Below are 25,646 nucleotides of genomic sequence, written 5' to 3'. Positions count from 1 at the left end.
AGCGAAAAATCCCTTTGTACCAGAAGATCACTGAGCAAAACTACGATTTCAAAAATTCTTCAGCACACTTATTCATTTTTTGGAATCTCCTTGTAGGAGTTGCTAAGACTTTTGTATTGGCTCATTAACAGGAGCAGTACCAGTTAGACTTGCTCTGTTTTGCAAACAAGCCAATTTTGGGGCATTGTATTTATGATGGAGAGCAGTTATAAGCGGTGCAAATCATTTCGGTGCATCCATTCCCAAACATTTCAGTAATGGGCCTTCAAATGTGTTCATTAATAATAATGATTTTTTTCCAAAAAATTATCTTGGAAACCAACAGAAATGCTGAAGAGTTATCATGCTAACATCAAAGCTGTAGCAGACTTCAAACAGAGTCATACCATAGTTCCAAGATCTGTGCAGCTGTGCTCTCTAATGAAACTTGTAAGATAAATCAGTGTATAACAAGACTTGTATCTGAGAGTCCTCTATGAGTTTGAAAATGTGGTGTTAACCTAGTAAATGTTACCACATTCCTGTTTAAAAATATGGATAGATGTGGGGCTTTTTTTCTTCAACCTCTGCATTTTTGATGCAGAAAACAAAAATGTCATCTCAAAACATCCCAGAACCTTGAGGAAGAAGGTTGTAAAAGTAAGAGTTTGACATCCTGCTAAATCCTTGAACTCACTGCCAGTTCTGACCACAGAGTGCAGCTTCATTGCCTGTGTTGGTAACGGCTTATGAACTGTGAATTTTTCAAGTTTCTGCTTCCAGCTGGCACTAGAAAAACATTCAGTTGCTTTGTTGTTGTGGTTTTGTTTTGTTTTGTTTTTCCTTAGAAGTGAGGTTATTTCAAGTATATTGCTTCTTACTTCTTTGGAGAGAACCTTGCTGTTCCTTGTGGGGGGCAGGGGGGTCAAGGTATAAATAAATGCTTGTTTCCCTCTCCCTTATAGGAGACCTGCAAACAAAAAGAAATAGAAGCCGTTAACCTCCCTTGTTCAGAGAGAACACTAAATCAGCACAATATGGCACAGCATAGTATTGTCCTTGGATTATTCATGATGACTGTTTTATCAATGTTGGATGGAAGTTCAGCTTTCCTGTTAAATCAGCGTCTGAAGGGAAGATTTCAAAGAGACCGTAGAAACATCCGCCCAAACATCATCCTTGTTCTTACTGATGATCAGGATGTAGAACTTGGTAAGAGCCCAACATAAAGAGAATTTTAGCTGTGTGACACTGCTTTTCCTTGAAGCTAGATTCCGAAGCTAGATTCCTGCCTTGGAAAAAAAAAGAAAAAGATAATTATTTTAGTGTGAAAAATGATAGGAAGAACAAGTACAAAAAGTTTAAACCTACCTTTATGTAGAAACTACTTTCTGTCTGCATGCAGTTCAAGGACAGCAAAAGTTAGTCTCAAAATGTCAAACTTCCTGTTTCTGTGGAAATACGAGATACCTGCCTATCTGTCTTCATCTGCACACCTAAACAATGCTTCTGGCAACTGCAAATATAACCTAGGAAGCTACATGCCAAAGCAGTGGGTTTAAATTCATAACTGATTATTGCATCATGTAATTACCCAATTTTTTTTAATGTAATTGCAGACATTCGTTACATATACAATTTTAATTTTAATTACTTAAATGTTACCTAACATAGTCATACTATTCTTGGTATTGTCCATTTAGATGTGTAGTTAATTACTGACCAAAATCACTTACTATGAAAAGGTTCTACTGTGTTATTCAATGCTATGTTAATTGCTGAAGAAAGGAGGTGAAGATTAAACACATGCTTTGCCTAATGATTTGGAATAATGAATTAACTGACGAAGTCTGGGGTTTGTTCTGTTACCTGAACAAGCTTATATTTAACAAATGTTGTCTGTAGTTAGGAGAAGTGATTAACACAGACCAGTTTGCATTAAAAATTTTGCATTAGAAATATGCTTTTAAGTGATTATAAAGCCTGGATCATCTGAAAGCTTGTGTATGTGTGGTCTGGTGGGTTTTTTTGACAGTTACTGCATCAAATTTCTAGTATGGATGGGAACAATTGGAAAACAGACCTCATGGAAGAAACAGAACGCAATAGTAAAGTTAATCAACTTGTATTACTTACATCCTTACTCATCTACTTGAGAAGTTAATCACAGCAACATGGCACTATTCTTACAGCTGCTTCCTTTCTATCACTATTATTGCATGTCTACAGTATCATAGGTGGCACATTCTTCCCAAAGATGGTGAGAAAGCCTGCTACGGCAGTAGCACCACCAAGTACAAACGTAATTCAAATTATTAGGATCAGAAGATTTGTTGTTGTCACATTTTCTCTTTTTTTGAAATGGTTATTTGGATCACAAATAAATAGATTCAATAATGTATATCCAAAAGAACCTGAGTACATTATCTTGCAGGCTCAGCAGGTAGTCCTAAAAAATTTATCATCTTCTATTTTATGCTAGTCTGCTTGTTTCTGATGCAATTGTCTGAGTCCTTTGGGCAGTATATTTCTCTTCTCTGATAATCTGATGCTTTCCAATTTCAAGCATAATGGGCATGTGTCCACACAAATTAGGATCTAACTGAGGAAAATCCATTTGATGAAGCTGAGATTTGATATTCGTCATTTGCCACTAATGGCTTTGTGAGACCCAATATTTGTTTGAATTAATTTTTATTCTTGTCTATTGTCTGGTGAGCTGTCCAAGTTAATCAAAATTGCCATTTGTAGGGATTGTGGTTAATGCATTTAAGAAAGATGAAAACAAGATGTGAATTACAAATAAAAGCTAAGGAAAACTTGGAAGCTATGAAAGAGTAGCAGAGAAAGCTGTGCATAACTAAGATTTCATCTGTTTCTAAGAATATTCTGTAACTGATGGGTGTTGTAGCTTTCATTGTTCTGTTGTGGCTACTTTTGAGGCAAAAGGGAAGATAACACAATCTCAAGTGCTCTTAACAGCCTTTCCGTTATTTGATTTAAGATAGATTTAATAATGTACCAGTAGCAGGTGGAGATTACCAGAAGGAGAATGTTGCCCTTTCAGAAAAGGAGTACAACTTTTTTTTTCTTTTTTTTTCTTTTTTTTTTTTTTAATTTGCACTACTATTAATCATGAGTTTTACTTGGGGAAACCAAACCTCAGCCTTGTATTGGAAAAAGGGCAAGGCTGATGAGGGTCTGGTGAAAAGGATGCAGAATCTCCAGGTCAAAGGAGAATGAGTGTAGATTGTAATGGATACAAATGGGAGAAGACAAATGAGAACAGCAAGAACTACTGAAACATACACAGTTGACTGTCTAATCAAAAGAGTTTTCCACTGACAAGCAGAATATAAGGAAGAGGAATATTCTGACAAAGAGAAAGAATTAATTAGAAACAAAGATTTTTTTTTTTTTTCCCCATTAGAGCCATTTAAGTCCAAGTTAGTATAATGCTGATGTCCCCTGTGTGATGGACTCAGCATCTCCAGTTTAATTAGGTTTGTCTACAATATTGCTGTGGTTTAACAAACCATCTTATTTAATTATTTCGTAGTTGGAGAAAGATCTGATTATTTAGAAGATATTGCAGCCACATTAGAGAAATCTGAGTGAGAGGTGATTGCACGTTCCTATATCTTCCCCTGAAAAACTACAGAAGTGGCATGGAAGATAATTTTTCTTAGTTACCATACATGGCGATTAGGCCTTAGAGCTTTGTTAAAATATAAATATGAGAAAAAGAAGGAAGTGAAGGTGTGAAAAGGGTATCTAATGAGGTTCAAATAGTATAAAAATAGAAGGCTTTAGGGGGCAGTTAATTAACACTCTGGGTTAACTTCTATGTGTATGGATACCACTTCTTAAATTGTGCTTCAGAGTAGACTAAGTCATGTGGGACTTCAGTTCTTCAGCAGCTGCATCTCCCTAAAACTCATGTAAATTCTGAACTCTGACAACAAAACACAACTAATGAGAAAGTCAAAATTATTTCATGAACACCTGGTGTATTTTCTCCATTAATATTAGCCAAAATATCAGCCTTATCCCTAAAGTGAACTGTGAAGACGCCCTAAGCAAAGTTACGGATACCACACAAATATAAAGTGGAATTTCAACCTAAGTTCTGCTTCACTTAGTACAGTGAGCAGCTTTAATGCATCAAATTGATTAAACTTTGATATTTTCACAGAAATCCAATGGATATTTTTAAAAAATAGCTTAGACATTTCATGTTTAACTACTAAATAATTTTTATTTATTATCAGTGGGTTTAGACAGGTAGCAGAACATTTTCTGAATTAAGTATTGACACTTCAAAGCGTGACTTCCCTTGGTACATCCACTAATGAAACCCCAGAAGGTTTTCCAGCTCAAAAGGTGATTTGGTGAGGTTCCAGTTGCTGATTAACACATAACTAATCTTCTGCCACAGGAAGATAACTTTCTACTTTTTCTCACAATTCTGTTTGTTTTGGAGGCAAGCTGAAGAAAATAAGTTTTGGTTGGCTGGTTTAGTGCTGTTTAAAATATTTAAAGCTTGGCCTATTTAAGATTGTACAGAAGAGTATGCTAGATTTTACCTTCCACTGGTCTGTCACTCTGTATTAGTTCTCAAGCTGGGGAAGCAGATTAGATCATATGTTTTTGTATTAAAGACTGTTGATATATAGGGCCTTGTCATTACAGCAGTTTTATTAAAGGAGGTTACTGTCCCCAAGGGGAGTCTTAACATGTACTGTTATTTATGCACAGATGCCTCTGTCATTTAAAAGAGGTTGTTAAATTGTATTTTAATATTGGGATGACAAAACATCTTTCAGTCTGCCTATTTGTGCTTGGGCTACCTTATAAGACAACACGGAGGAAACGTCCACAGTTTTCAGGCTCACATAATGTATAATTGACTGTTATAATTGTTAACTGTGTTGTTAGTGCCTTTGAGCATTAACACTCATCCCACAGCTATGGAAACAAAAAATCTTGCTTTCTTCAGAAACTTCTTTTTGCTGTGTGAAGTTTAGCAAGTTCTAAAGGGGGAGTGTAATAACCTGCCTTCGTTCTTGTCACAAAGGGATGTGACAGAGATGTGCTTTGACCTGAGAAATGCACAAATTTCTTACATTTTTTTATATTCATTCCAACAACATGATCTCAAGAAAACTAATACCATGGCAGTTTTTAGGTGAAATGACCTACAGTAGCAATTAACCTTCATGGTGCCAGAGAGTCAGATTTTGTATGTGGCTTATGACCATTTTCCCTCTAGGTTTTGACTCCTGGTTATATCAATGTGCCCTGTACCAAATCGACTTACTGTTGCAATTTCGTAATGAAATCCCTGCCTAAAGATCTTAGAAGAAACCTAAACCCATTATTGACAGAAACAACATACAGTTTGTGCCAGGTGGTTGCAGGATGCATTGATTAAAGCTGAACTATTAATCCAACTCAATCTTGGGTAAGTTAGCCCCAACCCTACTCCAGCATGAACCCATACCTTCATCTCCATGTTGTCTGTTGGCTTTCCCTGCTCATAACAAGAAGGGAGGGTTGGTGATGGAAAGGTTTACTGTCCTTTGCGAGGTCATGCTGATGACAGGTACCATTACAAGTTCTTTGGAAAATGGAAATTTTTCCTAGACCAAGCATAACTCGCTCTGATGTAGCTTTAACTATCAGGCACCAATAGATGAGGGAAACTAAATGTCTTTTTTCTTTTTTTTCCGGTCCTTGGTGTTTCTGCGTGTAGAAGGAACTCTAATATGGATCGAGATTTAGCTAGGTAGATGTCTATGGTAAAAATCCAGTCTTTGTCCAAAGGCTTGTTTTAGATGGGAAACAACAGCCATTTGACAGCAGTGTGGCTTTAATTGTTGGCAAAAAGACTTTTACTCCGATGACCCAAATTCATCCAAATCCGTGACAGTTAAACTTGCTTGTCTGCTCTTAGATGATGGTTATAAACTACATGGTATAATCTGCCCCAGGTAGTCATGTAAAAATCTGATTCTGCAGAACCAAGCCTAAGAAAATTTAGAGAGTTTTAGGTAACGCTGTTATCAAAATGGATCAAGTGGATGGATAGAACTCAGTGGGCTGTTTATAGAAATTCTTATGAGGGCTTTATTTTGTCTTTGGTTCAGTGAAAGTTACAGAAATCAGTACCTGCTAATACCTCACGTTAGGGAAAAGAACATTCTATCTAGAGAATAGCTCTAGCAGACCTGCGTGAGCAGGGATTTGGACTAACTAGTCTCCAGGCATCCCTTCCAACCTCAATGGTTCTGTGATTCTTCAATTACAACCCTCAACCTTTTGCAGAAAGTTGGCACAAAAGGCAGTGCATCAGGTATCTTCTGAAACCAAGGATGAAATAATGCTTAAGGAGTATGCAAACTTTGGTCAGGGTTGCTGCACAAAGTGAATTTTACCCTCAGGCCACATTGTCTCAGCCTAATTCGTGCTGGTTCTTGCCTTCAGCTACTGGTACAGTACCAGTGGCTCCATAAAGGCTGCACAGATGGTGTGGATAGTTACAGTGGTAAATCTTGAGCTTAGAGAGAGAAATTAAAAAAGCAGTATAATCTGTGTCAACAGGTTTGAGTCAAATCTTAATTTAGGACTTAAGTATTTGGTCCTTCTTAAAACAATGGGAGAACTTCACTAGAGAGGGGAGAATAACCTCTTTGGACTTGAGTTCACTATGAGATTATAGTGCCCTTACTACCTGTGCTTCATTCTGGTCTCTGATGTCACATGTGAGCTCTTAGTTAGCTCTTGTGACTGAAACAAGAAAATAATTCTGAGATGGTTTTCTTCTTCCAGGTTCTATGCAAGTGATGAATAAAACAAGGCGTATCATGGAACATGGAGGTGCTCATTTCATCAATGCCTTCGTGACAACACCCATGTGCTGCCCATCTCGCTCCTCTATTCTTACTGGGAAGTACGTCCACAACCACAACACTTACACTAACAACGAGAACTGTTCTTCTCCCTCCTGGCAGGCTCAGCATGAAATACGTACGTTTGCAGTGTACCTCAACAACACCGGATATAGGACAGGTAAGATCAAGGTTGGCTCCCTCTGAAAGCTTCCTTAGGCTTACTAGGAAAGGCTGATGTATACAGTATTTTAATTTGTTCTCTCATAATGGACTGCAGCAGTGCAGAATGCCAGAGCTTCAGTCTTGCGTGTAGATTTATCTTCCTTGTACTTTCACTTGAGGAAATAAAAAAATTTTTAAAAAAAGACTTTCAGGAATCTGGGAAGGATAAAGTAGTGTTCATGCTTGAGCCAAGGCATAGCACATGTAGAGTATGCCCTGTGGTTACTTGAAGTACACAGAACAGACAAGAAAGATTCTTTGGAAAGGAGTTAGTGATTTGAATTTTTTGTAAAATAACCATATTAATCAAACTCAAAATACAAGAGAAGGGACTGCTCTTTCTGTGCTTTGGGACAGAGCTATCAGCTGGGTTAGTTTCTCTAGACAATCCATTCCCAGAAAGGTGTTTAGGATAAATAATGACTGAGGAATAATTGGCAAGATCAGATATGCTCCTGAGAAACAAATGATTCTCTTTGCATGCAGTGCTCCTTAGGAACAAATATCCTGTAGAAAGAATTTCATAAAATATGTAGCACGTGTTTCACACCTATTTCCTTCTTGCATTCTCCAGACATGAGATTTAGGTCCTTGCCCCTTACAGTGGTTTTGTCACTTTTCTTGCTAATGCCTTTTGTCATGATGAGAAACAGGCATAAACCTGTTTCTATTTGTGTTATTTATGGTATATATACTACAGTATTATAGTATAGCTGTTATTGATAATATACATTTTTTGTTTGAATTTACAGTATTTGAGGCTTCCAGAAAGTATTATAAATCTTGAATAGTAACTGTAACAGGATCATTATTTTCTTTTTAACTATTCGCATGAGTTTTATATGTTATTGCTGTAAAGTCTTGGTCTTAAAACAGATAGGTGATTTCCTTGTTTTGTTTTTCTAAAATAAAGACCCGAATTAATCTGGAAAGAAATAAATTAGGGGAAGTGCACATACCTTATTAAGTGGCTGCTGTTTCCCTCCATTTATCATTCTTGGCACTAATACAAATGATCATATGAATGCCACACCAAGGTTAATGTTTTATTCTTCATAGGTTATTTGTTCTGTGCTTACTGATGTTTGTCTATTATAAAACTTGTTATATTTACTGACTATATTTTGAGCACCTGCAGTTTCTACTAACTTGCATAGCTCTTGCAAGTGTCCCAGTATTCACGTGTCTTATATTTTTATATTAACTTAATGTTTAAATTTAGGCCCAAGATCTTAGTGAATCTATATTACATTTTCAGTCTACCTCTCTTACTTTGCAAACTAAATTTATTGGAACACCCAGAAATAGTATTTTTACAAGTATGAAGAAATTGTCAGGTGTAAATGAGACCCTCATTCATGTAGTTAAATGTGATATGTTATGATACAAATTTAAATGGAAATTGCCATCATTGGAGGCTAGTGCTCATTTCTGATCTCCAGTTGAAGTCTTGAGTTATCCACTCTGAAGGAGGTCAGCAGTAAGAAGGTTTTTCTTTTACCTTTTTTCTTTTTCCCCAAAGTTCTGATCAGATTTACCTGCTTCAGAAACAGCAGGAAATTGTACTTTAGAATCTTGTTTATTCAGTTTATCAAGTTTCAAAAGTAACCTCCTAAGGTGAGTATTTTGGAGATTATGAATACAATTTCTCTGGAATGGGAAGTCCTTCTTGAGCATGACTGCAATAAACAAAGGAAGATCTGGAAAGCACAGGAGTTCATTTGTAGGAGATTTTTATTGTTTTTTGAGGTCCGTGGTAGTACGTGTAAACCTACAGTTTAGCTTCTTGATATATCCCGCCCCCCCCCCCCCCCCCCTTTTTTTTTTTCTTTGAAGAAGAAGAAAAGAGGCCATGAGGAATATAGCCATTTGAGGCTTGCTTTATATTTAAGTTCACAGCCTTGGAGTGAGAATGCTGTTACTTTGGAAGGTGGTTTGGTTTTATCTTCATACATAAGCCAGGCCTTCTCCCTGTGTTTTTCTCTTCTCTTTTCTTTTTTGTTTAAACTTGAAGGAATTGTACTCTCATACTCCATTTAACCTTCCCTCTGTTTTCCTTTTCTGCTGCTCATTTCACATCTCCTTGCCCTCTTTCTGTTTGTTGTGATCTCCTTGTGTGTGTTCTGTTGCAAAAGGTGATTCTGCTGGGGACTGTTCTTTCTGCGTTGTAGTATTTTTCCCTGTGGTGGTTGCATTTGTGGTTTGGATCTGTACAGGCTTGTGCTGCTGCTGACACCTTGGGGAAATGTGCTGGTGGTATGTGGGCAGGAGGGAGCAGTGTGGTGCAGGTTTCTCTTGCGCAAGTTGCAAATAAAAAATAGGAGATGGAAAACGTATGACTGTCCTATAATTGTTTCTCAGTTTCAGCCTCCATTGTTACTTTTATATTTTTCAACTTTGGCACTTTAAAAAGTTTGACCAACTTTATTAGACACCGGCCTTGGCAGAACAGAGATGAAAGGAAGAGGCTGAGCTGGAGGGAAGTTCTGTCTTTGGCTTTAACAGTCAGGATTTTGACCATCATGCGTAGGGTTTGCTGTCACTTTCTGTGGCTCAATTAAAATAGATACCGTGACAATGGAAAGGATGGGTTTTCCTTCTGCAATGGAAGCCATTGAGGCAGTAGGTGTTACAGGTCTGTCTTCCTCTGCATTAACCTGTCTCACAACCTAAACAATGCTGGTGTCATGAATAGCGACCGAAAGGCTGTGTTCTCATTACACAGCCACTACACGTAGGCAAGTTCCCAGTCTCAGTACATTAAGCAATTGGTCTGGTTTTGGAGAGCTTCTCACATCATTGTCCTGTTACGTATTGTGGGAAATTAGGCAAGAAGGACAATTTATATAAACAAACCAAGTCAATTGATTAATTAATCTTTAGAAAAGTCAGTGTAAGCAACATCGCTGACTTAAAATAGTGGATGCTAGTACTTCAGCTTGAAGCAGGAGATGATTAGAATGGAAAAGAAACAAAGATCCTGTGACAAACGTTTCTGAATGTCAGGGAATTTCTCTGCCAAAGATTCCTATGTAAACATTTACAGGAAAAAAACATTCTGTTTTCTGTGAACTCACACATCTCTTCCTGTGAGACAGCTTTTAAAATGCACAATCCATTGTTGCATGCTTGGGTCCTGCAGCAGCAACTACCAAGGTGTTTTATTGGAATACAGATTTAAACTTTCCCTTAGACATTACTTAATGAGAAAAGCTTCTCTTTTCCATTTGCCTGGCTGGCTGAATGATTAGGTCTTAAAATTGGTGACTGATTCCAGAGTATTTTGTCAGCCTTATCTGCAGTCAGGAAATGAAAAGACATGTTTATCTTATTAAATTCAACAGAATTAGGGATGGTGGGCCAAATTCACCCTGGCAGAAGGACACTTTTGCTTCAGTGAATCTTCTGAGAGAGTTCTGTTAATTTATATTAGGGCTTAATGTGGCACAGTGTGCAGCAAATGCAGTACACATTTTGCTAACTTACCATCCTTGTTCCTGTTGAGCAGTATCCTATAATACAGCTCACTCTATTCAGTTAAATGAACCTATTAACAAAGGAAAAAGCTGCTTCTTCCAAGTCAGTAATATGTCAGTATCTCACTCTGATGGTAAGTCCATACTTGAACTATGCAAGGAATTAATAAATGCTGTTTTGCACCAGTCGTGTATTTTGCATCTAGAGAAAAGTCATTGTGGGAGGTCCATCTCTGCCATTATAAAAAATTTCTTGGGAATAAAAGTAATAATCATTCTTAGCACTTTCACGGGGCTTTACAATAATTAACTAATGAATTCATTAAAATTCAGTTACACTCTTCCATTTCCTCCCATTAATATTAGACTAAGAAGATACAGTGGCTGACTGCATTCAAATAATTATTTTTCCACTTCACTGTCTGAGCCTTTGACATTTTAAAGTGATTTTAACATTAAATTGTAAGAAAGAGGAGAAAGGCTATTGGTAAATGTTTATTAAAGGAGGAATGAACCTGAAAAATACGTGACCAGGTTTTAATATCTAGATATGTGCCAGGAGAAAAATTCTTATATTATCAGTTCCCTGCTATAGAATTTGCACTCCACAAGAGTTGCTGATTGCTATTTTTTATTACAGAAATACTTAAAAACTTAACTGAAGTTGGTCTCTGTGTATAATTGATTGGTAGGGAATAATTGGTGACCTAAAGAGTCAAAGGGTAGACAGAAGTAGTGAATTATTTTCTACAAGGTCACATGCAGGTGAAGAGCAACTTTAAGAAGAGATGCAAGTTTTGGTTCACACTCCAGTGCCCTAGCCGCTATGCCATGCCACACTTTTTTGTCATGTTACATGCACGTAAAGAAAACAGATCATCCAAGTTAGTGTAACAGCCTGTATGCAGGACAGGTAGCTTTTGCAGCTGATGAAGAACTGAAGGCCATTTTTAAAAATAATAACCAAGTGATTTAAGAGTCAGACTTAATTTTTTGAAGTGATGTGCACAATGAGGAACTGAAGTGTTAACATTATTCATCTCCAAGACATCTAGGTGACTTTTCAAAACTGGGTATCAGGTGTCTGAATTATTTATCTTGAAGGCGAATTGGTTTCCTTAGATCTCTTGCTCTCTATGTAGAAATATTATCTTAGCAAGGTCTGTCAAATTATATCTGTTAGATGGTTTGAGACCATTAGACTTGAAAATGGTGTGAAAGAAAGATTCAGCATAGTGGCTATATCATAATAGCTGTTATTGCAAAAGGAAACCAAGGATCTGTGCTGGCAAGGACATAAGAAGAGTCCTGATATATAGCCCGAATCCACTGACTCTGTCCATGTTACTACTTCTGGCAGGCTTGGTCCAAGGCATTGAATTATTGAGCTGAAATACCCTGCAAATATTCTGATGAATGACATTTTCAAACAAAACACATTTCTGGATTTCCTGCCTCATGTGTGTTAGAGGTTTTTGTTTTCTTTCTTCCCAGCTCTAACTTCCATTCTATACTCTTAAGTTGGTTTCAAGTCAAACATGCATGTATCTTTTCTCTCTGTTTCTATGAATTAAGTTTTAAACATCAGTAATTTCACTTTAAGCATATAATGTATGATAACTTAAAATGAGAACACACTAAGTAGAGCTGTGGTCTCCTGAGGATTATGCAGAGGTTGTAGAAGTGAAATGTATCTATACAGCTGCTGTTTCGTCACCTGTTTTTTGCATGTAGCTTTACGTTATTTAATGCACATTCTAACTGAACTGAAGAGAAGAATAGATACACTTCTGTAAATAACTCGCTGAGTAAAATCTGCAAGATAGCCTGCAATCCAATAAAACTTTGCCAGGACTCTGAGATGAAGGCATCCACAAGTACAGAAATAAGCCAATGTCTGCAGTTCCCTTATTTCCAGTCATACTTTGTTTCCTTCTTACCCTCTCACTTATTTCTTCCCCTAAATCTGTTTTCAACATAAAATGTTCTAGATTGTGAGAAACACCTCATCTTTTTGTTTCCTCCTACTGTAATTTACTCTTCTGATAGGATGCCAATTCTAGCATATAAAGAGTAATAGAATAATGGCTTTGTCATACTGGTTTATCATTTCAGGCAAGAAGTAATTCATAGTTGCTGTTTCTTCAGAAATATGATTATCACTTCATAGCATTCAAAACAGCTAAAAGCTGAACAGGATATTTGCACATAATTAAAATAATTTTTAAATCTCTGTTAGTTTAGAACTTTTAGGATGGCAGTGCCTGCAAACTAAAAGAACCTTTTGGCTTATTAAGTTTTTCATCGCCCAGTGCCATTTGTGTTCAATATTAGGTAGTTTATCACCAAAAATTAGAAGTTGTTCTCTCCTTCTTACTCCAATTTAAGATCTTTTTAATCCAGCTGGCAATTTAAGTTCTTTTGATATCTTCTTGCATTCTTTTTTTCTTTGCTTTTGTAGAATGGTGGGGGTTTTGCAAAAAATCATCATATTTAATTTAGTGATGTAATTTGCTGAATACAGTTTTCCTAAGTTGTCTTTCCTATATGCCCAAAGGTGTGAGTGTTCTGTGGGGCGCACATGGTTATATGTGTCCTGTACAGCAGCAATACACAATTTAGTGGGCACTGGAAAAGCTTAGTGATACGGAAGCAAAGACAGAACAATAAGCTGTATGCCATCTTTTGATAAAGTGCATAGGAGAACAGTGGTGATCTCAAAGACTCGCCAGTGCCTACAGTATAAACTTTGCAGGTAGATTCTAATTCCAGTTTCTGGAAGTTGAATTCCAATTTCTGTGAACTGAAACATCCTCATGTCTTTTCGTGTGTTTTAGTAGCATGAGTACTGCCCTGAGACCTTTGTCTCATCTTCCAGGCTAGGGATAGAATCATAGAATCATTAGGTTGAAATAGACCTCTAAGATCATCAAGTCCAACCGTTGACCTAACACCACCATATCCACTAAACCATGTCTACAAGTGCTATATCAACATGTTTTTTGAACACCTCCAGGGATGGTGACTGCACCACCTCCCTGGGCAGCCTGTTCCAATGTCTAACCACTCTTTCAGTAAAGACATTTTTCCTAATATCCAAACTAAATCTCCTGTGGTGCAGCTTGAGGCCATTACCTCTTGTCCTACCGCTAGTTACTTGGGAGAAGAGACCAGCCCCCACCTCACTACACCCTCGTTTCAGGCAGTTGTAGGGAGTGATAAGGTCTCCCCTCGGCCTCCTCTTCTCCAGACTAAACAGCCCCAGTTCCCTCAGCCGCTCCTCACAGACCTGTGCTCCAGACCCCTCACCAGCTTCCTTGCCCTTCTCTGGACCCGCTCCAGCACCTCAGTATCTTTCTTGCAGTGAGGGGCCCAAAACTGCACACAGGATTCGAGGGGCGGCCTCACCAGTGCCCAGTACAGGGGCACGATCGCCTCCCTGCTCCTGCTGGCCTCACTATTTCTGATACAGGCCAGGACACCATTGGCCGCCTGGGCACCCTGCTGTCTCGTGCTCAGCTGGCTGTCGACCAGCCCCCCCAGGTCCTTTGCTGCCGGGCAGCTTTCCAGCCACTCGTCAGCCTGTAGCGCTGCGTGGGGTGGTTGTGACCCAAGTGCAGGACCCAGCACTTGGCCTTGTTGAACCTCATACAATTGGCCTCAGCCCATCGATCCAACCTGTCCAGATCCCTCTGCAGAGCCTCTCTACCCTCGAGCAATTTAGTGTCATCTGCAAACTTACAGAGGGGAATAATAGCACTTCTCATCCTTGTGTGTATGTTTTACATGGAAGGGCTACATATGTTTTTGAGTTAGATGCATTTCAGGACTTTAAGAAGTGACTGGTTATTGATAATAAACTACTGTAGAACCTAGATTTCTTCTCTTCCAGTGAATATCCTGTTGAAAGTAATTCTGTGGTTATATTGAACTGGGGTTGGACTTTTCTTCTAACTGGTTTCAGTAAGACTTTATTGTTTTTATTTATGAACTAATGCTTTTAGTAATGTTCTTCCAGGTTTACTGCTAGGAGGAAAAAAACAGCTTTGTTAAAATACATCAAATATTTGTTCTTGCACAGCATATCTCGGTAGCTCCCTGAAACTTGTCAATTGGGTTTTCTTCAAATCCTATACATGAAATGGCTCTGAATGAAATTCTTTTGGAGTTGGCCCAAATAGCATGGTGCAGATTTTGGTATTTTAGTAAAGACTCAGTGAGAAGTTAGATAAGCTTTTGCTTAGATTGTTTATTATTAAAAAAGGTCTGGCAATCCACTGTTGGGAAGGTTTTTGGGTTTTATGTGTGAAGGAGGAAGTATTGCATGTGATGAGAGGAGGATAAAGGTTAAGATTCTTCTGCAGCCATGACACATAAAAGGTGAGAGTGATACCCATGGTAAATTTTTAATAAAATGTCTCATTGTTGTGGTGGTTTTGATGTTGGGAAATGTTTTGTGGAAAATCTGTATGGTCAGGATTGGCCACCAAGAAATACAAGCAGACCGAGTAGCGACAGTGAGCTGTGTTGCAGAGGAGCGCTCTAAACCACGTAGCAAGCCATCACTCCTGCTTTCTCTTGTGCTGCCTGGTATAGGAAAAGATGCTCTTGTGATACACTAAGTCATCTTGTCCTGAATTGTAATAAAGATTGCTGACATGAAGATTGCCATTTCTAGATTTTTTTCCTTTAACTTTCAGAGGGGGTGTGTGAGAGGGATGTTCAGAAAGATATTTATGCCTTACAATTCTGCTTGTGTTTAAGCTTTTGTAAGCTGTGCCACAGGAATTAGTGCAAGGGGGCTTTGGCCCCACTTCCATTGGGAATTCGCTCACCTGAGAAGGACAAGCGAGCCTTGGCTCACCGTAAGCATTCTTCAGCTTGATTCCTTGTTGACCATTTCAAAATGTTTGGTTTGAGCCCTTTTGTTTTATTTGGCTTCATCTGCTCCCCTTTAGCCAATTCCCCTGATTCATTAAATAGATCTTGGCACTGATCCTTGGCCACAACTGAGGAATGTGCAATGCAAATTCAGGAAGAGGAACAAAGGTGTCATAAAGATTACTGTGCATTGCCTTTGTCCTGCTAGATATCAGACTAGTCCTCTGGCATAGCAAGAAAGCCTGTAGGCTATTCAAACTGTAGTGGTTGCCAGTCACTGTACAGCATGTTTTTTACAACTGTTATGTTTCATTAATTGTAATGATAATTTTTATTCCAGTTACAGAGAAGAGCTGCGCATGTAAAGGCTCTTGCCTTTAGTACTACTCTTTCTATGTCCCTGTGATGGTGGATAAAGCATGTGATCTTTAAGAAAATTTTGTGCTATCAGTGTGCTATAGCTTAGAGAAAAATTGAGCCATCATGTGCAATAGACTAAAATGTGTGTGTGTATAAACCTGTACTTCTCTCCTTAGTCTAAGTGGTTAAGTACTTCAATGAATTCATTGTTTCAGGGACCATTGCAGACTTACAAAAGAAAAGAAGAGTACTCGGAGCCCAGTCCTCCTTGGCATCCTGAAACTGATGGAACTAAAGGGATCTGAGAACAAAATGTGGTCTTAAGCTCCTCTTTTCCTCCTTAAAAATACTGTAACATTCAGGAACTCACTGTATAACGGTTTTATGCAACCCGTTAGATTTAGTACAGTTACTGAGGTATTAATACTAAGGCCATATCTTCTGATCATGTTTCCTGTTGTCGCTAAAGGTGCCAACTGGGACCGTTTTGTTCAGGTCATGTCATTGCTTAGGAGTTACTGAATTTTGGAAACTCTGGTCAGTTGTTTTGATACCTAATGAGAACTGATGTCCTTGAAAAATCTTTCCCATGGAACCAAATTTAATACTAAATTACAGGATCTTATCTCAGAACCCCCATACTTCTGCTGTAAATCCATTGATTTCACTGTGTTTATTCCATTGTACGTTGTCAGTTTAAGAGTATATTTGGCCATGATGTGAATGCAAGGCTGACTTGACCTTTGGGCTTACTGCTTGTTACATGCATACTTAGCCATGCTGAGAGTGCTTTCTCATCTACTTTCCTCTGATTGTCTCTTAGAGGACAATTGCTGAAAGTAATTTTTGCTAGATATACAGCAGAAATAAGATCACAAATGCCTCCCCTTCCTCCAGTCCAAAACTAGAGGATTGCTCAGATGTAGCTAGTTGTTCAACTTTGAGCTGGGGAAAACTGGTATCTAATACAGCAAGAAAACAATTTAGAGGGGTAGACAAATCCCTGTGCGTAACTAAGACTCACAGCTCAAAACCAAAGTTAATACCTGGAGACTTGGCTGTTGAAATATGTCAGAAAAACAGTGCTTTAAATATATCTTTCAAGAACTTAATGCACAACATTCATGTTTAAATGTAGAGGGTTAATAGCTTAAAACATGCATTTAACTTCATGTTTATGGTGGTAAGTGCAGTTTAATGGGGTGCTAATAGGTGGATAGAGGTAAGTAGCATGAAGGATGTAAAGAGAAGACTCCAGGAGGAGGGATGTGTGGTGTAAAGAGTGAACTTACTGTCCAGGAGTAACAAAAAGCTGAATTATACTTTTTCTCAGCTTCAGAATTTATTATGAGAGCATGAATATTTACAAATATATTTCTAAATTCTAAAATCCTAGAGTCATGTATATTCAATTGAAGATCAGCCTCATAAGTCACCTAGTCCATCATAGGATTGCAGGCTGATTCAGGTTGGAGGGGACCTCAGGAGGTCTCTTTTCCACGAAATGCTCAAAGCCTGCCCCAGGCCATGTTGCTGAGGGCTTTATCTAGTCTCGTCTTGAAAAACACCAAGGATTGGAATTGGACAGTGTTTCTGACCAACCTGTTTCACTCTTTGACTCTCTTTGAAAAAGCTTTCCGCTACATCCAGGCTGAACCTCACTTGTTCCGGTATATTCTGGTTCGTTCTTGTCCTTCCACCATGCAGTACCATGAAGAGCATGGCTTTGTCTTCTCAATAGTTTCCTTGCAGGTGAAAAGGTTATTAGGTCCTGCCGCCTGAGCCTGAAGCCAGGCTCGTGCTGCTTCACAGAGAATGTTTTTCTAGTGCATAGTCTGACTTGGCTTTACGTATAGCAAGAACTTTATCTTTCGCTGCTTCCCAACAGAACATATCACTGTGAGGAAGTTATTGCCAGTACCCCTCTCATCTGTTCCTTTCTTGATTTCCTTCTCACTTTATTTAAAATGATCATAAACCCTATGATCATACTGTTAAACGGGTTATTAGTGAACTCGGTAAGTGATCTTGGCCAGTAGTTAACAAAACTGTGTCTAAACAGATGACCAACTATGGTCAGAACCAGAGCTGCCAAGTCAAGGAAACTGAATTAAAGACTGTAAATCTGATCTGGCAGTTTTCACTGGTGAATCTCTGTTGACTTCCACTGCATTCCTGACTCTAGTTTGAGAGCTAAAAAAGGTCTGTTATGTCCAGGTCCCAATGTTGGGCAGTCCATATGGAATAAAAAGGGATGAATGATTCCCTGCATCATTTTATTAATGCATCTTGAATTATCTTTGTTTTCAATTAAATGCAAAGGTTTTTGAACGTCCTTTGCAGATGCAGTTTAGTTGTGTTAAGTATTTTTAGGTCGGTATTAGGAAAACAATTAGTGTTTAAAAAAAGGGAATAAAACCCCAACAAACTTGTAGAGTTTGGTAGATGATATAGACAGATGATAGAACTAGCTTGAACATTTCCAGTTGCAGTAAATGATGCCTTGATCTCCGTTCTTTTGATAGTTCTGCGCTACATTTGACAATATGCTAGATAGGCTTTTTAAGCAGTGAACTGTGGCCTTGATATATCCGTGGTGTGTTACAGTCAGAGCAGACCTTTGTATTAACTGATAGCATAGGGAAAATTCTTTTGTGTGCCTTTTTTTTTTTTTTCCTTACAGGAAGAGTTTGAAAAACAAAACCTCTTGTAAAAATTCCGCTCGATACCAAAGAATTTTCCAGGTGCTTATCATCGAAGGGCGAGACTCTGAGAAAAGAACCTTAGAAGGTTATGAACCCCTGCGGAAGTGGTAACAGTGTACAAAGGACTCAATTCTTGCGTATCCTGTTTTATGTAGTCTTAGGAGAAACTATGTTGCGTAGTATTTAAAGCAAAGGAAAATCACATTCGTAACGCATTTATTGAAAACAGCTACTTGGATGTTTTTTGATGATCACTTCGTAGACTGGATCTAGGAACATGGCTGAGCATATGAAAGAGCAGCCTCTGCAAATGTTTATTAATGAAATCTTGGAGTGGTTTGAAATTGGATGTTCCAAAGGCCTGTGTACTCTAGTGAGTAGCTGTCTCTGGTGGTGAGCTAATCTGATGAGGGGAAAAATTGTGTTAGAATCTTTGCAATCCAAAATCAAAATCTTTCACCAGTGTCAAGAGACCTTTATTGTAACCCAATATTTTGTACTGCAGAGGAGTGACGTTTAAAGATTTTTGAATAACAAGCCTTTAAACAGCTGAGAAGGAGGGGGAAAAGAAAAAGATGTGAAATGGAAGATTGGAAACAGCAGAGAAAATTATTTAAAGCACTTTGACATCCATGAAAGATTATGAAGACATCCTGAACGTACAATGGGGGGTATGCAGAAGGTGTGGGAAGGAACGTCTGCCAGACTTTCCTTTCATGCCGCTGCAGAATAACAATGAAGTAATTCTTTACAGAATGCCTCTTTCCTGAGTTCTTCAGCTGGCTCAGCCAAAGGTTTTAGGAACGGATTGATTCCCATGAGCAGAAATGCCAAATATATCTCTGTTTGGATATAATGTGTTGAAAGGGGGACAAAAGGCTTTGGACTGCCGTGTGCATACCTGCTACTGTAGACAGTGGTCAGTGGTTCGATCCTGTGGTCTTTGTTACTAGGACAAGAAAAAATGTGCATCTGTAACGTTTTATTACCCATAACCACTGTGAGTTGCCTTTCATTCTTCAAACATTAGAAGTTCTTCATAAAGCCAAATAACTTAAAAAATACTAACTGCTGTATAAATGCAGTAATGTGGTAGTTTTTATCTACAGCGCAGTAGATTTTGCTTTATTCATTGCTGCTGGTTTACTTTGCTTGGTTAAAGAAGGCATCCTGAGGTGGTTTAGCACAGTGAACCAAATGGTTTTCTGCAGTATGCTTATTGGTCACTTAACCCTTTTGTATTTGGCTCATCTGTAAAATAGCATAACATCTTATCTACCTTTGCAAAATATTTTGAAAGCACAGTGTAATTTTAAGGAATTTATTAATTGTGTCCCAATAGATGTGCCCTCCACATCTTCTGTGACCAGCACTTTTAGCTCTCTGAAACACTGAAAGATCTCAAAGGTTCACTTTCTCTTGGGTCACCTTACACATTAATTGAATATATTGAAAATTGTTGAGGAGGATGATTCAAAATATGCTTTTGCATTCTACTTAAGCACTTTGAGTTGGATCTTATGGACGTTCAGTGCACAACGTACTTACTTCCTGTAAATTTGTTTAATTCCATTCCACTATATTATTATTTTGCTAATATAATGCTTCCCATTTTTTTTTAGAAAGGAAAACACTTTTGGGTACTGATATGGAGCTCTCTTACATAATGTTTTGTGTCACTGTTTCTCACTGTGTGTATTTGTAGTAGGCTGAATATCTGTCCAAAAGATAGACGTAAATCTATTGACTTCAGTGAGGCCGGCCCTTTTTACGCTGGCTGAAAACCTGTTTTACTCTATCCACAGTGTTGCTCCTTGCATTTATATAAGTACAAGAAGGTGTAGTATCAGACACTATAGGCTGCAAGCTTAAAAAAAAAAAAAAAAAGTTTAAGAACCTGGGAACTGTGAATTGTGTGCTCAAACCCTGTAGATTGAGGTGAGGTTTAATCTAAGTCTAACAACAGAATCTTAGATATTCTGTTGTCCTTATAGAGGCACATTCACTGATAGATGGCCAGTGTGAGATGCTGTAGACACTATGTGCTTCTGGATTAAAAATATTTGCAATGACAAGTGGCACAAGTGTAAAGATCTTTGTGCTAGTCTCTATGGTAATGCTAACTTGTATTGCCAGACCATTCAAAGATTGAGATCTGAGCTCTGATCATGAAAAGTCAGATGCTGAATCAGGGGGCAGTCTCCAGACCCAAGAGCAGAATTTTGCCTTTAAGCTTTAAAAAAACTAGCGAGACAAATGGAGTCTTCCAGTATAATTTATCCTGTAATTTCATAGTGATGATATAACATATTAAACTAATACTGAAAAATACATCCCTTTAAATTACTTAGTTTTTACTGGAATAGTGTGAAAGTGTCATTTGGTACATCATGTCCTTTAAAGAATTTGTGTTCTTATAGAAATCTTATGCTTTTCATTTTCCTTAACCATTTTCTGGAAGATAATTTGTGTCTGTACACTTGTGGCTTACAGAGCAAGACTAGCACATACATAGCTCTTCTGGGAGGATGGCTCAAATGCCTGCCTTCTATTCTGTAAGAATCCTTGTACTCATTCTGCACTTGCTCTGCCAAACAGGATGCTGCTTCATTTCTTCTATGCAGCAAGTTTAAAATCTCATCGCATTTATGGTCCTCATTTGTCATAATTTCTCCCAAGCCAGCCTCCTGTTAGTGACTTCACTGCCTCTGCCAGTTCCTTAGGTGGAGATCGCTTAAGTGGGTGTAACCAAAATGAAAAACAGCTAAATTGGGTGATTCAGAGTAGGGTGAGATAATGTGGCAACTGGCACTATTTTAAGTATTCTTTGTTTTGTTCTTCTGACTCTGAATGTGTCAGACCTAGAGAAAATATAATGGTAATTGTGGTCCAGTTTCTCTCCTATGCAGTCAAGTTGTAAATCAAAAGGTCTGCATTATGGAGCTCTGAAGGAAATGCAGGCAAACTTAGAACTCAGAACTTCTCTCCTAAGTGTATCAGAATGAAAAAAACAAAGCCCCTCTCAGAACAGACAGGAAGAAATATGGTTAAATCTGATGTCTTTGAAGAGTTTCTATTATGCCTTATTATGCTGCTGCTTTTTCTACCCCTAGCTTTCTTTGGAAAGTACCTTAATGAATACAATGGCTCCTATGTGCCTCCTGGTTGGAAAGAATGGGTTGGATTACTTAAAAACTCTCGATTTTACAACTACACACTCTGTAGAAATGGAGTGAAGGAGAAGCATGGATATGACTACTCCAGGGTAGGTCCCATTAATTTATTTCTATTTTTTTAACATTTCGACATGACTGCAAGAAAGCTGCACTTTATGGTTTCAGTCTAACTAAAGAATTCCTTTCGTACTTGAAAGCTGCAACCCAATAGGCGTCGTGTTTGGACTTTTGTTATCTTCCCCTCTGGGAGGGTCATGTTACTGAAAACGTTGTTAGCAGCAATGAAAACAAACAAAATGTCCTTAAACTGTATTATGCATTCTGAGATGAAGATGTGAAAATGGATTTAAATGCTGCATGATAACTATTTCTGTGCTTTGTACTTTAATTATTATGTTCTGAGTCTGATTGTCATCTATTCCGCTGGTATAGAACTGACTCCAGTGGAGTTACACAAGCGTAAATGAGATAAGAATCCTGTTCCCTCCAGCTAGACCCATCGTTTTATGTTAGTTTAAGGAACTTGTTTCACAGCCATAGTATGATGGAGAATTCATAATATCTTGATATATCTTGTGATAATTATGAACAAGCGAAGAATTTAACTGTTAAGTTTATATCTCCATGCATTGTTACAGGCACATATGTTTCTTAATATCTTTGCAAGTTTGTTATACCCTGGCCAAATTTACTGAAATGCTTGATAATCATCATTAAGTGCCATATCACTTTTTTCCTCATCTAGCACACGTTACAGCTCAAACAGTTACCTGTTTGCAGTCAGGAGTGTGTTTATTTCAGCCAAAGGTGTCACCTTTCCAAAGGATCCAGCTTTTGGGAATTCCTAAAATGGCCTGAATTGTCTCTGAAGTATGATGATAAATAAATTTCTCCATAAACTGCTGTAGTTTTTAAGTGGTGTATAACTTACAAAGTTGACTCACTCTGGAGTGATACTAATTTGTAAGGTGTATTTGCTTAACAGGGATTTGGTTTGTGTTCTCTTACTGAGCACAAATCCTGCCTCCATATTTGTGTTTCATTAGCAATGTGTTCACAGCCAGTTTTTTCCTGTAAAAGGTTGATGTCTGTGTGATTTCCCCCTTCCCCTCCCCTATTTGCCATTTTTAATTCAATGTACTTTGTGTTGAAAGATAAAACTTAACAGGCTTCTCGGGTTTCCCTTTCTATCACCAGCTACTAAGGGGAAGGCGCAACTGCTGTACAGAATTATTTGTCTTTTATTTCCCTTCTGATCTGTGAAGAATGAGAGCGCTAATCTTTACAACCATGTACCAAAAATGTTATGATGCAAATATATCTTAGGTGGAACAATGTCAGGCAAGTGAATTCATAGGGTGCTGTTTCATAGGGCACTGTTCCCTGTTGTAGCGAGGAGCCAACAGGAACTTTATGTTCCAATACCCTCAGCTCTGTTTTGTGCGTGCAATACTTGAAAATGTTTAGGTTTTCATTTGGTTTAGGTTTTCTTGCTGAATTTGATGATAAATTAAAAAAAAAAAAAAAGTCTGATGAAAATATAAATGTTTTGATAATCTTCATATTCTTGCAAAATACACAGCTATGGTAAGAAACAGCTGATAGTGTGTGGAGCAACAGCACTTGTTGATGTTAACACTGGAGTTCAAATGAACAAGCGGAAGCTGAAATACAAGACTACTTTTATTTCTTTCCTGCCATTTTTCTTGCTGGAAACTTAATTTTCCAGCAGTGAACAATAAAATCAGGTTATTTTTTAACCCTGTCTACTTGACAGTTAACGTTAATTATGTGCCAGTGGAAAACTAGAAAAAAACGTTATTGATTCTGTCCTCAAAAGCGACTGCTAAGCACTTAACCTCTGAAAATCAAATTTTTGCAAATTCTTTCAGATTTTCTAGCAGGTTATATGCTACCTTGATTTTTCTTCTTCAGTTTCTGACAACTTTTTTAGATGAATATTTAGTTTTGTATGCATTCACACAGTCTGCCACAACCTCAACAATCTGGAGCTTTAAAAAAAAAAAAAAAAGAAATCAATTAAGGGAAATGTTTCTGTTTGGTCTTTTGGCCTGGTAAACACTGGTTTTGCGATGTTGAATGAAAAACCTTCATCTTTAAAATGAAGTTTGATAACTATGCTCTTGTAACGGCTAAATCAAAGATGAGTCACACGCTTAAGAAAGTGACCAACCAGCTTAAAGAAAGGCACATTTTAGTTATATGTCAGCACATTTTTGAGAGCACTCTTCTCTTGCAGCTGTGAGTGTGGTCTCAGGTATTGAAAGTATGTTCATAAGTCAGTTTTGCTTTGGTCTGCTTATTGTACATTCTCCCTGTCCTGGCATAATTTGTGAATGGAGGTCCTTCAGTTAACTGTGTTGGAATGATGCCTATTTACACCTGCTTTCATGAGTGAAAATGTCATATCAGTAACAGTCATAATCATGGCAGTTGGACAGACGTGCCTCATGTTGGGACCAATGTGTAAAATTATAAATGGAGACTTTGCCAGTCTTGTTCTGGGATACACAGAAAATAACTTGGAGAAAGTAAATACAATCAATGAAAAAGGCTTCCTTTGATGAATGACAAGCTGACTTCTTAGATTGGCAGTGGTAAAAAGGAGCGAGTGTCCGAACCACAGATAGAAAGCTGTACTTAAAAGGAGTTGCAATCCAGTATGTACCACCTCGTTCTTGTTCACTTGACCAGAGGCAGACCATACGTCTGTTTTTACGTTCAGCTGTGACTTGTCAGTTGTTTTGTTTTGTTAAGATGCAGTTTCATATCCCTCTCATGTTTGAGGGTGATTATATTTGCAGTATTTCCTGTGATGCAGCCTAAGAGAGAACATGACTTGTCATTAAAAATACCATCTTCAATCCATATAGCTCCAGCAGATATCAGAAGAATGATGATACTACTTAGAAAATAGAAAGGTAGCTCATATCTTTCAAAGGAAGTTTTCTAAATTCTCAGAAATTTCTTTGAAAGAGCTGTGTATCTATGAGATTGTCACTGTGTCTGTAATACTGAATGAATTTTTTGGTCCAATTAGCCCAACATCTTCTAGATTTAGCGACTTCTGGTTCAGAGTGAGGTTGAGAAAGGAACATCAAGCCATCTGGATTTTCAAAGCACTTTTGTAGTGTAAGGTCAGACTATACGCCTTGAAGATATCAACACCAAAAAGTGAAGAAATTTACCTGTAATTTCCTTTTTTTTTTTATTAATACTTGTTCATTGTATTTAGTATTGTGATCTTCATGATGTATTTACACGCTCTGGGAAGAGAGAGTCCTATTTGATCTTCTTTAATGTTACTCCTTTCTGAGAGGAAGTTGTTGCTTTTCATGTTTCTGGGCATTGAAGAAAGAATGATTTGGTTTTAGTTTTTGAAGCTTTACCATCTATAACGTACTCCCTCCTCCTTCCATTCTGAGTGAAGTAGCTTCTATTTTCCTGTTTCTTATGATACCTCAGACTTCCCCGTCCCATCTCTCGCCGCAACTTGAAATTATTTTTCAAGTATCTCATTATACTTTTACTTCTACTTGCAGGATTATCTAACTGATCTGATTACCAATGACAGTATTACCTTCTTCAGAATCTCAAAGAAGATGTATCCTCACAGGCCTGTACTGATGGTTATAAGCCATGCTGCTCCTCACGGCCCTGAAGATTCAGCCCCTCAGTATTCACATCTCTTTCCTAATGCATCACAACACATGTAAGGAAAAATAAAACCCTTTCATTTCCAGGTTCGGGAGTGTAGAAGTGCTGGGTACCTCTGGGGGAACATTTGCTTTGCAATACTGTTGGCATAAGTTTGTCACAAATACATAAGAAGAGTTTTGAGATTACTTTTTTTTTTTTTTAACCTCTTCAGACTAGTACAAGTATCTTGAGAATGGCTACTGCATCTAGAATTCAGAGTTGTATCTCACTGAG

The 25,646-nt window shown here is 37.9% G+C and overlaps 1 protein-coding gene across 2 annotated transcripts in view; it reads left to right on the top strand.

Moving 5' to 3' along the window:
• The first annotated feature begins 1,001 nt into the window (after positions 1 to 1,001).
• The window catches only part of SULF2 (sulfatase 2), a 63,395-nt gene continuing 38,750 nt past the window's right edge, over positions 1,002 to 25,646 (top strand). The window contains exons 1-4 of one of the 2 annotated variants that reach the window (XM_086474539.1): positions 1,002 to 1,191; positions 6,811 to 7,050; positions 21,630 to 21,781; positions 25,256 to 25,425. In XM_086474539.1, coding sequence (XP_086330665.1) covers positions 1,017 to 1,191; positions 6,811 to 7,050; positions 21,630 to 21,781; positions 25,256 to 25,425 — 737 coding nt within the window. In that variant the 5' untranslated portion in view covers positions 1,002 to 1,016. The remainder of the gene's footprint in view (positions 1,192 to 6,810; positions 7,051 to 21,629; positions 21,782 to 25,255; positions 25,426 to 25,646) is intronic. The other variant, XM_086474538.1, reaches the window with a different exon arrangement.

The sequence above is a fragment of the Leptosomus discolor genome, chromosome 17, assembly GCF_034619465.1.
Source record: "Leptosomus discolor isolate bLepDis1 chromosome 17, bLepDis1.hap2, whole genome shotgun sequence".
Lineage (NCBI taxonomy): Eukaryota > Metazoa > Chordata > Aves > Leptosomiformes > Leptosomidae > Leptosomus > Leptosomus discolor.
This window is presented reverse-complemented; position numbering and strand designations above follow the sequence as displayed.